Raw genomic sequence first — 14,356 nt, 5'->3', positions numbered from 1 at the left:
TGCGATGTACTCGGATCCACTTCGGAGCACTTGTGGCAAGGCGCAAAGGTTTTCAGCCCTCATAAATTTATTTTTTGCTCGAAGCCGAGCTTCTGTTCACTCTATTTCGATTGGTTCCACAGGAAGACTTCCCCAATGGTGGGAATAACGCCGTTGCTCGTGTCGCATTCATCGAGGGATCACTGTAATAGTATTCACGTATTATTCCTAACACATTGAAACACCTAATACAGAAAACAAAATTCTGTTCAGTTTCGTTTTTTACATATCACTGCTTGAAATCGTAAATTTTCATAAAACATCTGCAGTCATAAACATCTCCAACAACTAACGCGACTATTATCCAGCAAAATGGCGGGACCATACATTGATTTTAAATCGCACTACCGTCTTATTAGAAAAACAGTCAGCCAATCACCGGTACGGCTAATAGTTTTTTAATAACTCCCTTCGGTTCAATCCGTGTCTAGCCCATCAATCTTCGTGGCTTTGTAATTTTCGTGTCGGGTACGCGTCGGAAACGAAACCGGCTTTACCGAAACGGAAGAAAACGGATCTCCGCGGTGCACGCGACTAGGAGAGGGGGGAGGGGGAGTGTTTTTGTCGAAAATTGCGGCGTATTCTCACGCGAGGCGGAAAGATGATTCGATCTGCGCGGTTACCTCTCGCGGAGGAAGCTTCAACGGCAGCCAGAATCCTCTGATTTGCGACTTCGGAACGGCGCGAGGCAGACAATAGCCGCGAGGATTATCTCCGCGCGTGAATTCGGTTTGCATAATGGAAGAACCGGGGCCCTGCATATGGAAATTCGATCTCCAAACGACAGTTTGCGTGTTTTAATATTTGATCAGTTTCTTGGTAAGATAAGGAGCGACCCTTGTTCGAATCTGACGTACCTGATGTAATCAGATTTCGATTTGCTGAATTAATGATAGAAGTATGAGGATTCGCAAAAAATTTGGTATAGGTAATGAAATGATTACTTTCCTGGTATGTACCTATAAAACTTCATAGACCGTATTAACTCTTTGAGGCACGCGATTTTAAAGAAAATAATATAAAATTTTTTTTAATATAAAAAAAATTATATAAGAATAAAATATTAAACTATATGACTGTGAGTAATTTCAACTTTTCGAGGTGGGTTAAAATATATCCCACCATGCATAAAAAGCTAAGCAAAAGGTGGGACAGTTTTTAACCCACCTAACCCTAAAGAGTTAAAAGAAAAAATTCGGGTGTTCATGAATGAAACAAGGTACCTATAGTAAAATGAAACAGATTTCGATTCGTAACTTGTGGATCTCGCATCTTCGCAGCTCCTAAATTGTATAGGTTTTTTTTACCACTCAAGCGATGCTCGCTTTAGAACTAAACAAATTTGTTTATTGTGATATTTTCTACATGTTTGAAGTTTTTGGGAACGTTTTCCTAAAATTTTACGTTGCAATTTATTATATTTAAAGGTCTGAAATATTGTCCTTTTTTTAGGATGTTGAAGCCGATGCAATCATAAGACATGAACGAAATATTGAATTCTGTCGTTAATATTTCGATGTCGATTTCAATGAAAGTTTCAGTATGTACATAACTAACATAAATCTTCGATATGTATTTATTAAATTTTCATTATAGCCTCAGATTAAAAAGTTGTAAAATACGACCTTTAATATTTTCTTCGCGATTCGGACCAATGGCAACTTTTTCAAAATTTTTTTTCACATCATTTAGTAAATTAATGTCTCTAACTTCACAAAAAAACAAGTCATTTGGACCAATTTTAAAAGAGTAGTTCTGTTTTAAACGGTGTACAAATACTTTTTACACTCACTGTATATGCGATCGTTTCGACGATCCAGTATGAAACGCATCGATCGAGAAGTAGAAATTCACAATTTGAGAAATCTTTGATTAAAAAACGCGTGTAACAGCTAAGTAGATTCTTAACTGATTGAAAGTTTTCGTAAAAAGGAAAACATTAATGATGGATTCGAACAAAGATATGAGAATAGTTAATAGTCTCTGAAAAATCTGCACTGTAAATTGTTTACAAATAAAAGAGTTTAGATTAAGCTTGTAACCAAATTAGATTTTAACTTAATTTCTTTCCCAAAATGGAGTCACACGATTTTTCTAATAAACAGCTCATACAATCTAGACCCCACAGTCAGAGTGTATTAAGTCCACGTTTTGAAAAATGACAGTTTACATGTTTCCTGTATTAAATACTTTACTCTTTCCGATGGTAAACATTATTTCGTTCTAAGTCGTTTAGTTTTGAATATAGGTACGTAATAGTCTAAAAATTATATTAAGTTGATATTTTTAGAACAGTGTAAAGTCTATCACATAGAGGAATTAATGCAAAGTTCACCATTTCTACATAGATTCCACCCGGTTATCGTCTGGCTTGTTCTAGATGATTATTGTCCAGTACAGTAATTATTGTCAGACGTTATCTCCACCACTGGGGAAGTGGGGACGTGGAACCTTTCAAGCAAATACTTTGTTGCCCCTCCGCTTGTTGCCGAGGCTTGGGCCTTGGGTAGAAAACGAATTTATGAGGGTCTGAAGCATTTCAACCTATAAGATTATTGTCCAGGCGCGGACCCGAGTTCGGGACGATAATCGAGAGGAGTCTGTAGAGACTTAAATCCATTCAATGGTTCGAAGGTAGGTATCGATTGTTTCTCGTTTAATTCTTACCAAACGGTTCCAAAGTTATAATGTTTTTACACATTTGTTTGCTTTTCTCTAACGTTTGAATAGTGTGACTTAATACACTCTGTCTCTGGGATCCAGATATTAATTTTCTAACATTACGTTGTAATACTTTTATACGTAGAAGAATTTAAAGATTCGATCTACGTCAAAAAGCATCGTAACTCAATTAAAGAAAATAGTGCACTTGCATTTTTATGTGCACTGTTACGTATACAAAGGAAATGAAAACGTGAGAAGATAGAGGATCTTGTATTATAACATTTTTTAAATATTTGAATAAATAAGGAATATAATCCGTCCTAAATGTATTTATCTCGTATATGTACCGAGGGTATTAGTGTATTTAAAGATGAAAGAGAAATATTGTCTGCCTCAAACAGAAAATACAATTTTTATACTATTATTGGTAGTTTTTGTTTGGTGGTTTATGAAATATACGGATAGTTACTTTCGCGTGAATAACGAATAAATATGACGTAATGTATACTAAGCTTGTATGTGTGTGTGTGTGTGTGCATGTGTACGCTGAAAAGGAAAATTTTCAGAGTCAATTGCTTTTTTATATAATGTTAAATTTTCACTTTATAGTCAGTGAAATAAAGATTCTGTACCTACTTACGAATAAATAAAAGTTACGTTTTAGATGTCATGAAATTTTATTGGATATTTTAGATAAAAGATTCGGTTCTAATTTTTATATTTTACCTGAAAATAGACAGCATAGAATATTACATAACAATATTTATAATTGAACAAATCGTACTGGTTAAATACTGAAATTTTTGAATCGACTTGAAGTGTCATGGTAAAAAATACAGTTAACATAAATAGAATATTGGCAAAGAAGTTACACTTTGCAAATAAATTTTATTTATAAAAGTCAGCAGTGTCACTCAATCCCTGGTAAATAATAATCTAGTATGTTTACTTAAAAATGTTTACTTACCGTCTTCCTGACACACTTTTATTTCGAATAGAATACACTATTAAACTGCTCAAAAGAAAAATCAAAGGCGACCTTTTTACGAGAAATGAGACAACAAAGAAAAGACATGCATCAGACTTAATTCATAACATTTATTCGATTGAGCAACATTTTACTCTATAATTATTTGTCGCGTTTATAGCACATATAAACGTTTGAAGTATCGTAATAAACAGTAAAAAAACATCCACTTTATATTTAATTAAAATAAACTTCCTATAAAAAAAATACCTTTTGTTCGATTTTTTTTTTCCTAAATTGACTTATCCAGAGTTTAACTTGAACAAAACACTCGCAGCCTAATTATCCTTTACTAATTACTTCCTTCTCCATTTATCCCCCCGGTACGCTTAACAAATTAACCCTGCTACGGTCCATATACTTTAGCCGTACATTTAAAATTGTCAGATCACCAACAATTTTTTCAATTCCTTCCCAAACACATAAACATTTCTGAAGGTCCACAAAAATGCAATTAGATGAAAAAAAAACTAGAAGAGTCCGTAGCGGTCTTACAGAAATGAGATACGGTGACTAGATCTAACGAGATCCAAAAACCCGTAGCAGGCTCAAAAAATATCGAACGAAAATCATAGAATTTCTCCTAAAAAGTGAAGAAACAGCTTTATATTTATATAATTCAAGGTAACAGGGGGTTCGAATAAAAACGACACACGCATACTGACGATCAAAGCGAATGACATTTATTATAAGCTCGAGGTGGAACGGCGCAGCAGTTCGGTTAATAGACGATGTCGAGTCGCGATCGGGTATGGGCGAAGCTGCATGTTACGAAAATAAAATAAAAATACAAAAAAAAATATGGAAACGGAGAGATGGTATTAGCTGTAGGACGGCGTACTCGAATCGAAGGAGAGATGGCTGGCTAACAGTTCCTATCCCGTTTTGTTCTCCTACAGACAGCAAACTATGACGCGTATATACGTCGAACGAGTAACTTTGTTGTGTGTCGGTATACAACGGAGCCACGGGGGGAGGGGGCGAATTTTCGATACAGCGAGTTTTTTAATCTTCGATGTACTCGAACGGCTCTGGAGGATCCGCTTCCTTCTCCTCGTCTGGTTTCGGGCCGAAAGCTGAAACATAACCACGATAATGACAACCGCCGTGCTGGGAACTCTTCCGACGATACGGACGGGACTTATTGACTCTGACGATGACGAATACAGTGGCGAAATTCCAGAAATAACGGAGGACGAGAAAATATTACGTTTTGATGTCGACAAACAAAGCTGTAGACTCTATAGTGTAGAGCAGATATTGACAACCCCTGGCCTGCGACTTCTTTTAGTCCTGATTAATTATTTAATTTATTTAGTATCGTCTTATCCCGAAGTTGGGCCACGAACGAAAAGAGAGCTAGACCGACGAAAGGGGCTAATTTCCTAATGGGGACAAACTAATACACCAGAGAAAAATCTATTTAATTTGGCTCTTGACTCGGAGAGAAAATTATAATTTGGCCCCAGAACCAGAAGAGGTTGCCTATGCCTGCTGCAGTAGAATTTATCATTGGGTGAAAAGCCGCGACGGAATCGGATAGAATAATGGTTACAGGAAAATAAATCGATATAATGAGGAATAAAATTTCAGGATCAGAGAAATCGGAAAATTTCATGCATCCGTTACTTTTGACACGTTCACGGCCCAAAATCTCGTATTTGCGTATTGTTCATCGCGTCGAAACCAAATTATGCAATGCTACAATGTTTTATTGCTCAAAAGAATCAGAGGATCATGTATTACGACCATTGTGTCTGTCAATACCACTATGATTCCGAGACATTTCTTGTGTGGAATAGAAACCAGGTGTTGGTATTGCACGCGAAAGATGTGAATTTATTAGACCTATGAGTAGACTGCAGATTTTATGCATTTATCGAATATACGATCCTCTAAAAACTCAGTACAGTTAAATTTTTAATATAGCCCACCGAAATTTAAATTTTCTATTGAATCTTATGGCAGTCTTAATGTGGTTATTATATTTCTATTCGAGTCCAATCTTTATTGAATAGTCCACAAAAATCGATATTTGCATAAACATCCGCGGTCTACTTATGAGTATTTGTTTCGTTTGCTAGGATTAGATGGAGCAATAGCAGCGCATAATGTAGCGACCCTCTAATTTGAGCAGTGTATATAAAATGATCAGTTGTAAATCGTTTATACAATTATTGTGCGCCAAGCATTATTGGTTTATATTGCAATATGTTACTTGTACTAAAAAATTTCACAAATATTATCGTTCATTCGATGTAAATGCTTCAACCAATGTTGAAATCGCCGTTCACTGATGCCTTTAAGGGTAATAAACGTGTCAAATGGAATAACTGAGTCAGAACATCGGAACAATTGCTATGTGTACAAATGGATAATCCAAATGTTTCTTTTCAACAATTAACTAATTGACACTTGTGTAACCTTAAAAAATATTCAATTTGGTGGAGAAGGCCCAATGTAACCTTCAAAAATATTCAGGTCGTTAGAGTAAAAAATGACGAAAATTTGGATTATTAATTTGTAGACTTAATAATTCGTATATTCTAATCAAATAAAAATATTCATACACGTGAGAACGTAACTGTTATGAAGGAACGATTTAAATATTGGGTGTCGAATGACCCCGGTATGTGTCAAGTTAGGGTAGCATTTTTGACCACTTACCAGCCACTGGCTCCACAAGCTCCTCTTCCGTGTCCGTTTGTACATGCTTCAACATAACGATGCCGCCAATTTGGAGATCCTTGACGGGAACGTAATGGCTGCCCTCCACTAGTTGAATCACCTTCAGCTGTTGCCGTAGGATGCGAGCTGGATTCTGGAGGATCTCGAAGGTCGGCTCCGGTTCCTTCTTCTCCTTCTCACCTTTCTCACTCTTCTCACCCTTCTCGCCTTTCTCACTCTTCTCACCTTTCTCGCTTTTCTCGCCTTTCTCGCTTTTCTCGCCTTTCTCGACCTCGTCCTTGCCCTTCTTCTCGACTTTCTCCTTCGTCTCCTTCACCTCCTTCGGCTCCTTTTCCTCTTTCTCTTTCTTCTTCTCCTCCTTCTCCTTGGGCAACGCCTCCTTCACTTCCACGGTCTCCTTCGTCTCCGGTGGATCCTGTGATTATACGTAGCGATCATTCATTTTATAGCGGATAAAAAAAAGTTTTGGTATATAAGCATTTTTAATGTTACAGCGATAAATAATAATGATAGTGTAAAAATAATTTTACTGATATTCTGATTACGTTAGAAATATGATCACTGTCTTGTTCCACCTTGAATGCAGTAGGCTTTCAAGCAATGTATTTACTACTACTGTATGCTGTTCATATTTAATTATAAAAGAACCTGGTATGATAATACAATTAATCATTGTAAAACAATTTGTAATTATTTTGAACTTGCATAACATCATTCGTTTTTAATTCTTTGTATGTTCTTATGTAATATACGTCTATTGTATAACGTTATACATATTATGAAAATACGAATAAATGAATACAATTTTAGTTATATGTTTTAATCTCACAATTGAACTGCGGATTCTATGCAGTTTAATCAGATGCAACTGAAATAGAAACTTTAATCAAAATTTAACTCATTGTTGGGTTCTATTCTCTACTTTACACAGCCAAGTAATTCATCGAGGTAATGGGTTTCTATTTAATTCTTGCTTTCTTAAACCCGTCCACAAAAACGTGACTTTACACAAACATTTACGATTCACTCAATCGCACATGTTAAACTCAGAAAATACACAGTTTCTTTTTAAAAAAGTACTATTACTTCTGAAAATAGTAAAAAAGCTTGTTCGATCCATGCATACTAGATTAAAGTTTTTTGTATCTTATTAGAATAGCTTCCGAAGCATTAATTTATTATGAACAACATCTTACATATAGACAACTATAAATTATAACTGTTAATTTGTACTTCAATATTAATTAAACGTGTAGAATACGTCAAATGTAAGGGGTGGGTGCATACTTTTAAGACTACTTGTGCACAGAATAAAATGACTTACGGGTTTACTTCATTAAAATCTCTCATTCACTTCTAATCCAGTGATAATATCTTTAGACTCGACGGATTAATCCCCCTTTTCAACCATTCCATATTAAAGTACTCTCTATTAGCTACCAGGTGACATTAAAATCAGAAAATCAACGAAACTAAACATATTCAAATTATTTCCCTGTTTCACTTGGACTTGTTATATATTCCCCTTTACTCCTACTTTTGAAACCATCATACCTTTGGACCTAACAGATTGCTGCCCTGTTCAACTACATCACATTAAAGTACTCCCTACTAGCTACCAGGTTACATTCAAATCAGAAAACCAACGACACTAGACTTATCAAATTATTTCCCTGTTTCATTTGATCCTGCCATATTATTTCCCTTTACTCCTACTTTTGAAACCATCATACCTTTGGACCCCTTAAAGTGCTCCCCATTAGCTACTCGATGTTTCCCCCTATAGTCTTCAGATTAAAGAAAAATATGTTACTAACCACTTCCATCTTCTCATGAGAGTCACGAGCTCGTCTCTCGGACTCGCGTCTTCTCGCCCTTGCAGCGATGCTGAGTACTGCGGTTGTCACTTTCTCCCTTTCCTCGCGTTTCTTCTCCTCCAACGGGGCTGGATAAGCGTAAACGCTCGGCCGGGCGTTCGAACGGATCTCGAGCTTCGGCATTTTCAGCTGGGCGTTCAAAGCAATTAGACAGGTCGGCGTGAAGGCGAGGGCCAAACAATGGGCCAATGGGAACCAGTACCAATATTGGGTGAACACCAGGGCACCGACCACCGCCAGCATGTTCGTGTGGCCTGTCCTCGACTGAAGTGATACCGTCACGTTACGCCCGCCTGGAACAATCGTCGTCGTTGTTGCACAGAAATGGAACGTAATGGCGAAATTTCAACGATACGCGATGTCACTCATGAGCACGTTTGTTTCCCCCTTTGTTGAAAAATATATGTAACGTTTCTTTTAAAGGAACTGATCTCCATTTACAATGAAGGTTATAGAACATGTAAAATTTGTGGTAATTCGTGGAGAATTCTTAACACTAGAACTACCAAATCAGTCAAAATTACTAGTTCGTAACTAACAAAAATCATTAAAATGTCAGAACAGTGTATTTGCTCAGATTCTTTGTAACATTTATTTCTACACATAAGTGAAGACGTTTGTTAATTTATGGATTTGTATATTTGAAAGTAGTTGTTCCTTTTACCAACATAATAGAAATAGAAACACGTTTGTCTTCGGTAGTTCTAGTGTTGAAGTAAAAGTTGCGAAAATGTAAACTTTTTTCGTGCTTCGTTTTGAGGGCAAATACTTTTAAGTAGACCATACTTATGGTCTATACGCGATTGTCCGAAAGTCATTACAGCTGATTGTTTAACCGGCTAACTGCATTCTGTCTACTACAGTAAACGCGTACTTTGTCACATCAGTGACAATATATTTCTTACTGTGACTACTATTGCGTTATTTATCGCGAGCAACCACATTGCTTACAAAACAAAAAAATGTTTTAAATAATCATAAAATGACTATTGATTCTTGATTTTATAAAAACAATATTTGTAGAACAAGATATCAAAAAGATGCAGTGAGCGGGTTAATAAAGTTTAATGAGTTCTGTGTTTTTGTTTCAAGCGCCATTGAGACATTATTTCTATTTAATTCTAGCTCCTCTAAATTAATCTATAACGATCTGTATCTGTTTGAATATCTGCAGATCACTGATTAACGGTAACATATACTTCATTTCTTTCCTACAATTCACTATTTACTTTACGTTGTCACTGTTTATGGATAAAGCAGTTTCTTGATTCTCTGTTAGCTAGAATTAAAATCCACGAGAAAGCACCCCAATAAACACGAGGGAGCGCCTACTCCCCCAGCTTCCGGTCCCAGCCCTTCCCCGACCCTAAAAGAAAGACCGCCACGTATCACGATAGCGATAAACGGCCGGGAAATAGCTTCAATCCCCCCCCCCCTTCCAGCCACGACGTAACAACAGGCTTTGAGGAATAATGTCACTGAACCGTTTGACCATCAGTATTGTATACCCGCCGACGCGACGTCAGGTCAAGGTCGTACGACGAACGCTATCAGGGCTGATTACCAATTAAGTGATACCAACTTCAGATACACTTCTCTTCGATTTGAGTACATACATATACAGGGTGAACCACGAATCGTGATCAGTAGAGATTACTCTGTTATTAGCAGTCCGATCGAAAATGTTTTTATCAGATACAGCATGGTTTCAAGAGAGCTTCAACGTGATAATAACAAATTTTTTGTCAACTCTTTTTTTTCATCATTTTTCAAGGTCACCTTCAATTTTTTACAATTACACCTATAACTTTTTTACGCCTAACATATGTTATGTTATGATACATACCGAATTCATCTTAAAATCCTCTAACAGATAGGCGTAAAAAAATTATAGGTGTATTAGCAAAAAATTGAAGGTGACTTTGAAAAATCATGAAAAAAAATAGTTGACAAAAAATTTGCTATAATCACGTTAAAGCTCTCTTGAAATCACGCTATAACTATAACTGATAAAAAAATTTTCGATCGGACTGCTATTAACAGAGTAATTTCTACTGATCACGATTCGTGGTTCACCCTGTATATGAGAAATATTAGTCCGAGGCCTTTGATTTTTAAAAGAACTACGCTCTTATGAGGTTCAGGGGTAGGAGCCGTGCTGTCAATCACAGTCCTCTTACCAAAAGGCATCGCTGCCTTCCCCACTCCGTGGTCAGATCCTCTAGGAATAACGTCCTTATTCGTAAGGCAACGCAACGTCGAGCTGCTTGCCATCTTCAAACTTTCACTCATCTATTTCACATAAACAACTCTCTACGTCACCGATAGCCGAAGGATCCAACATGTTCTTCCGCCACCATGCGACGCTATGGTCTGTTTCTCTAAAGAAGAGTGGGGATCCAATGCGAGCTGCGTATTTCGTGCGACGTTGTCACGGTCTCAATGCCACTGTGTGTCTCTTTCCATCCTCCGGCACTTCGGCACGAGAGCCTCTCGCTCACACGCTCGGTAAACCAACTTCCTTCTTTACCCTACGATTTCCACGTGTAGCAATTAATAACCTAGGTATTAATTTAATCCCCTTTTAATATGTTGCTCAATATTTGGGTACAATACATTATTTCAAAAGAAATAAACTTTTTCTTATTTATGTATTTTAAATCTTGACGTGTGAAAACGTTCAGCGTCTCGTCAACGTTCTCCGCCATTTCCAGACAATGGATAATTGACGGGCGCGTGCCGAACGCAGTCCCCACTAGTGATGGGTAGTCGAGCCGAGCAGCTCGAGCTGTATCGGAAGCTTTCGAGTCACCGGTTCGGCTCGGCTGGTCAAGCAGGCCGAAATGACAGTTTTATGAGGTAACAGCGGAGATACGAGGTTCTGGCACGCGAAACCTCGGCGCGTAGTTATCTTATAATAACATCTCGCCGAGGCCCGTCGCCAGCGTTTCTTAGGGTAGAACGATGATGTCAACCGGTATCGATACGGCTCCAGCAGAGCCGTATCGATTACCCATCACTAGTCCCCACTACTTGAGATTGCAGGTAGGTCCTTCTAGAGAGGTTTGTAATACGCGCGATAGAGGCAGACGACCATAGGCGAGGACTCACGTCGACGGTCGCACGTCATTGGCCAAGACGCGAAGAGTGAGAGAGACACAAGTGCCGTAGATGTCTCGCGATCGCGGCAACATCGCGAAAAGTCGAGCCTACCTCCCAGGGCTCTTCTTTAGAAAAACAGACTATAGGTCTGTTTAGTCTCATGCACTATCTTCCAACACCGCACACAATTCGAAACTCTATCATAAATTTTCCAACGGTCAATGAGCGACAGGCCGTCGAAGTTCACTTACTTCCACTCGTCAGAAATTGTTGAAATTAGTCTTGAAATGTTCAGGAACATTTCCATTTCGATTAGTAAATTAAAAACCGAAAATCGATTCTTATCACCCTATCCCATTAACGATGTACTCGGAAAGCAACTCACCGGCGTCTATGATTCCTTGGGCGAGAATGGCGCCGAACTTGGCCATCACGTCCTCGTGCTTGTCCACGACCACCTTGGCGTACAGCGCTCGGAAGTCCTTGACGCGCGCACAGGTGGCCTCGGTCTGCTGGATTAGGATCATCGCGGAGGCGATCAACGCTCCTTGCCGAACGAAGTTCACCGGATCGTTGGTCATCGGGTCCAGCAACGCTATCGCCTCCTTCAGGCCTGTACCGGCGCACGCGATACCCAGAGCCATCGCTGCTCCGTATCTCACGTGAGGATTGTAACTTTCGGCCAACAGCGACACCACGCTGGGACATTGTTCTGGGGTTCTGTAACAGAAACGTGACCGTCTTGGTAAATATATGCGTGCCTTTGGATAGATTATGACGGGGTGAGACTATACTGCTGGGTTGTACATGACAGGGGCAGTTGATATTGCATCCTCCAACACTTGTAGCAGAGCAAGAGAATATGTTGAAATATACGATGGATTCACTGCGTGTGGGTAGGTGGGAGGTACTTGGACGATTGGGAGACGCATTAACTGCGTCAGTTTTTTATTCTAACACCTATAGGAAGTTAGGAAAAAGAAGAACTGACTGAGCGTTCTTCGGATCATCGACTAGTCAGCCATTGGCTTAATGATTGGTAGCCTATGATTAGACCTTTTGGGGATTGTTAAGTTATCTACACATCAGGATTAAAGTAGAAATCGTTACATTGTATTATTAGGACTGTTGCTATGTTTCCATGATTGTAGTTTACCCTTTAAGTAGGTCATTGGCTGTTGACCGTTGAGTGTAAGAAACTTATCAAGCAGTTACTTTTCCTACTCTTCTTAATGAGTCTAGGTGTTTTTCCTCTCTATTTAATTCTTACCGAGCTAGTGTTTGACACAGTCGGTGGACGAGATATAGCGAAATTGTAAAATCAGACCCCCTAAAAGCGGTAGCATTCGTGAGAAGAGACCTAACCAGGCATTTAGTTGCGTCTGGATATTCGTCAGGTCCCTAAACGGTATTCCAATTTGGCTTTCAGCATAATAAACTAAAAAGCATACAATGAAGCAGTCATCTTCGTTCAGGTTCTATGAATTATAAGAACAATCTACGGTTCAAATATCTAAGTCGGTCAATATTTCGTTTTTATGTTACTCTGTGGCACCACGAATGTATACTAAAAAACAGAATAATTTGAATATTGCACTGTCTACAATAAAGACCGTAGAAACACTGAGTTATAAATCCACTAAATTCTTGGTAGTCCAACGATGTCGACATAATCCATGGGAGCAATAATCCAAACCGTAATGAACTACACATTCAGACTGTGTCACTATTAAAACAGCTTGAATAGCATATCCCTTGGACTCATTCCAACGGATACTCTACCAGTTTCAAAATTCCACGAAATCCCAGACACCTCTACGTATCCAGAATCTAAGTCTCAATTACCGTGAACCGCGACATTAATTAAGTTCAATCTTTCCACCCCCATTCACCACCCCTCAACCACGTGAACCGCGGTTTCTATGAACCTCTGTGAGCTGCAAACGGTACCCCACCAAAAAAAGGCACTGAGAGGAAACAAAACAAAAATCCCTGGCGAATAAAGCCATCGGCAACTTAACCGTCGGAAGGTGGACGCTTTTTAATATCCGTACAACATCGGTATCTAGGTCCGTTTGGACCCCCATGCATCCTACTTTCTAAACATATTTTTTTCAAGAACACTTACGTTCTTTACATGGTTCGATACGAATAAATTCTAGCTTAAACTCCATTTCTATGTCGATGTTGATACGGAGCTGTAAAAATTTGGGTCAATTTGATCCAGGCATTGTCCTGCCAGGGTTAATCCCTGTAGATGAAAGGAACCGCGGGGAATTTGTTGGTGAACGTCGAAGATCGACTCGTGATCGTGACCGGCTAAGTGCATAATCCTATTTTCCCGTTGTTGCAGGAGGACGACTCGGTGTTGGTGGACGGCGCATGCCAGATACCGGACCCGCTCTACAAGCTGATCGGCAGCATAATCTGCTTTTACATACCGTTGGGAGTGATGCTGCTTACGTACGCGCTCACGGTACGACTGCTCGCGGAACAGAGGCAGAATATCGGGGGAACGACAGGTTGGTCCTCCGGATGGCTAGGTGTCCCCCAGGGACCAACCCCGGGAGGTTAGTGTATTATCAGGTACACCGACCTGTTACACTTCTGATCGAACCGTTCACGTATTGTCTACCAAAGAGGGGATGATTCGAATAAAAGGGTCGAAGAATCTTCCTAGTCGTTATCAGAACTAAGGTGTTCAACCTTCGTGCACTGTTCTCGTCTATGTTTGATCCAGGAGCTAACTTTTTAGCTCCTGATCAGATTTTCTATTACGGAGACGTGTTTGTCGATTAACCCTGGAACGATACTGTCACATTTTTCGAACGTCTGTGATACCTGCGGACGACCGAAAATGAAATCGAAATATTTTCAATATTATTGAATATATTTCTGAGAAATTTATCGTCTCTTCTTCTTTGGATATCTTAAGATAGGGTAACTGCAGTATTGTTTG

The 14,356-nt window shown here is 38.9% G+C and overlaps 1 protein-coding gene across 1 annotated transcript in view; it reads right to left on the bottom strand.

The window, feature by feature from the left end:
- Positions 1 to 4,680: 4,680 nt before the first annotated feature.
- Positions 4,681 to 14,356, bottom strand: part of LOC107193612 (26S proteasome non-ATPase regulatory subunit 1) — a 146,421-nt gene continuing 136,745 nt past the window's right edge. The window contains exons 11-14 of the mRNA XM_015583093.1: positions 11,783 to 12,117; positions 8,236 to 8,588; positions 6,398 to 6,833; positions 4,681 to 4,806 (exon numbers count right to left, since the gene is read on the bottom strand). Coding sequence (XP_015438579.1) covers positions 4,736 to 4,806; positions 6,398 to 6,833; positions 8,236 to 8,588; positions 11,783 to 12,117 — 1,195 coding nt within the window. The 3' untranslated portion in view covers positions 4,681 to 4,735. The remainder of the gene's footprint in view (positions 4,807 to 6,397; positions 6,834 to 8,235; positions 8,589 to 11,782; positions 12,118 to 14,356) is intronic.

This window comes from Dufourea novaeangliae, unplaced genomic scaffold, assembly GCF_001272555.1.
Source record: "Dufourea novaeangliae isolate 0120121106 unplaced genomic scaffold, ASM127255v1 scaffold6, whole genome shotgun sequence".
Classification (NCBI taxonomy): domain Eukaryota; kingdom Metazoa; phylum Arthropoda; class Insecta; order Hymenoptera; family Halictidae; genus Dufourea; species Dufourea novaeangliae.
The sequence above is the reverse complement of the archived record's forward strand: the minus strand, read 5'-3'. Positions and strand labels throughout refer to the sequence as shown.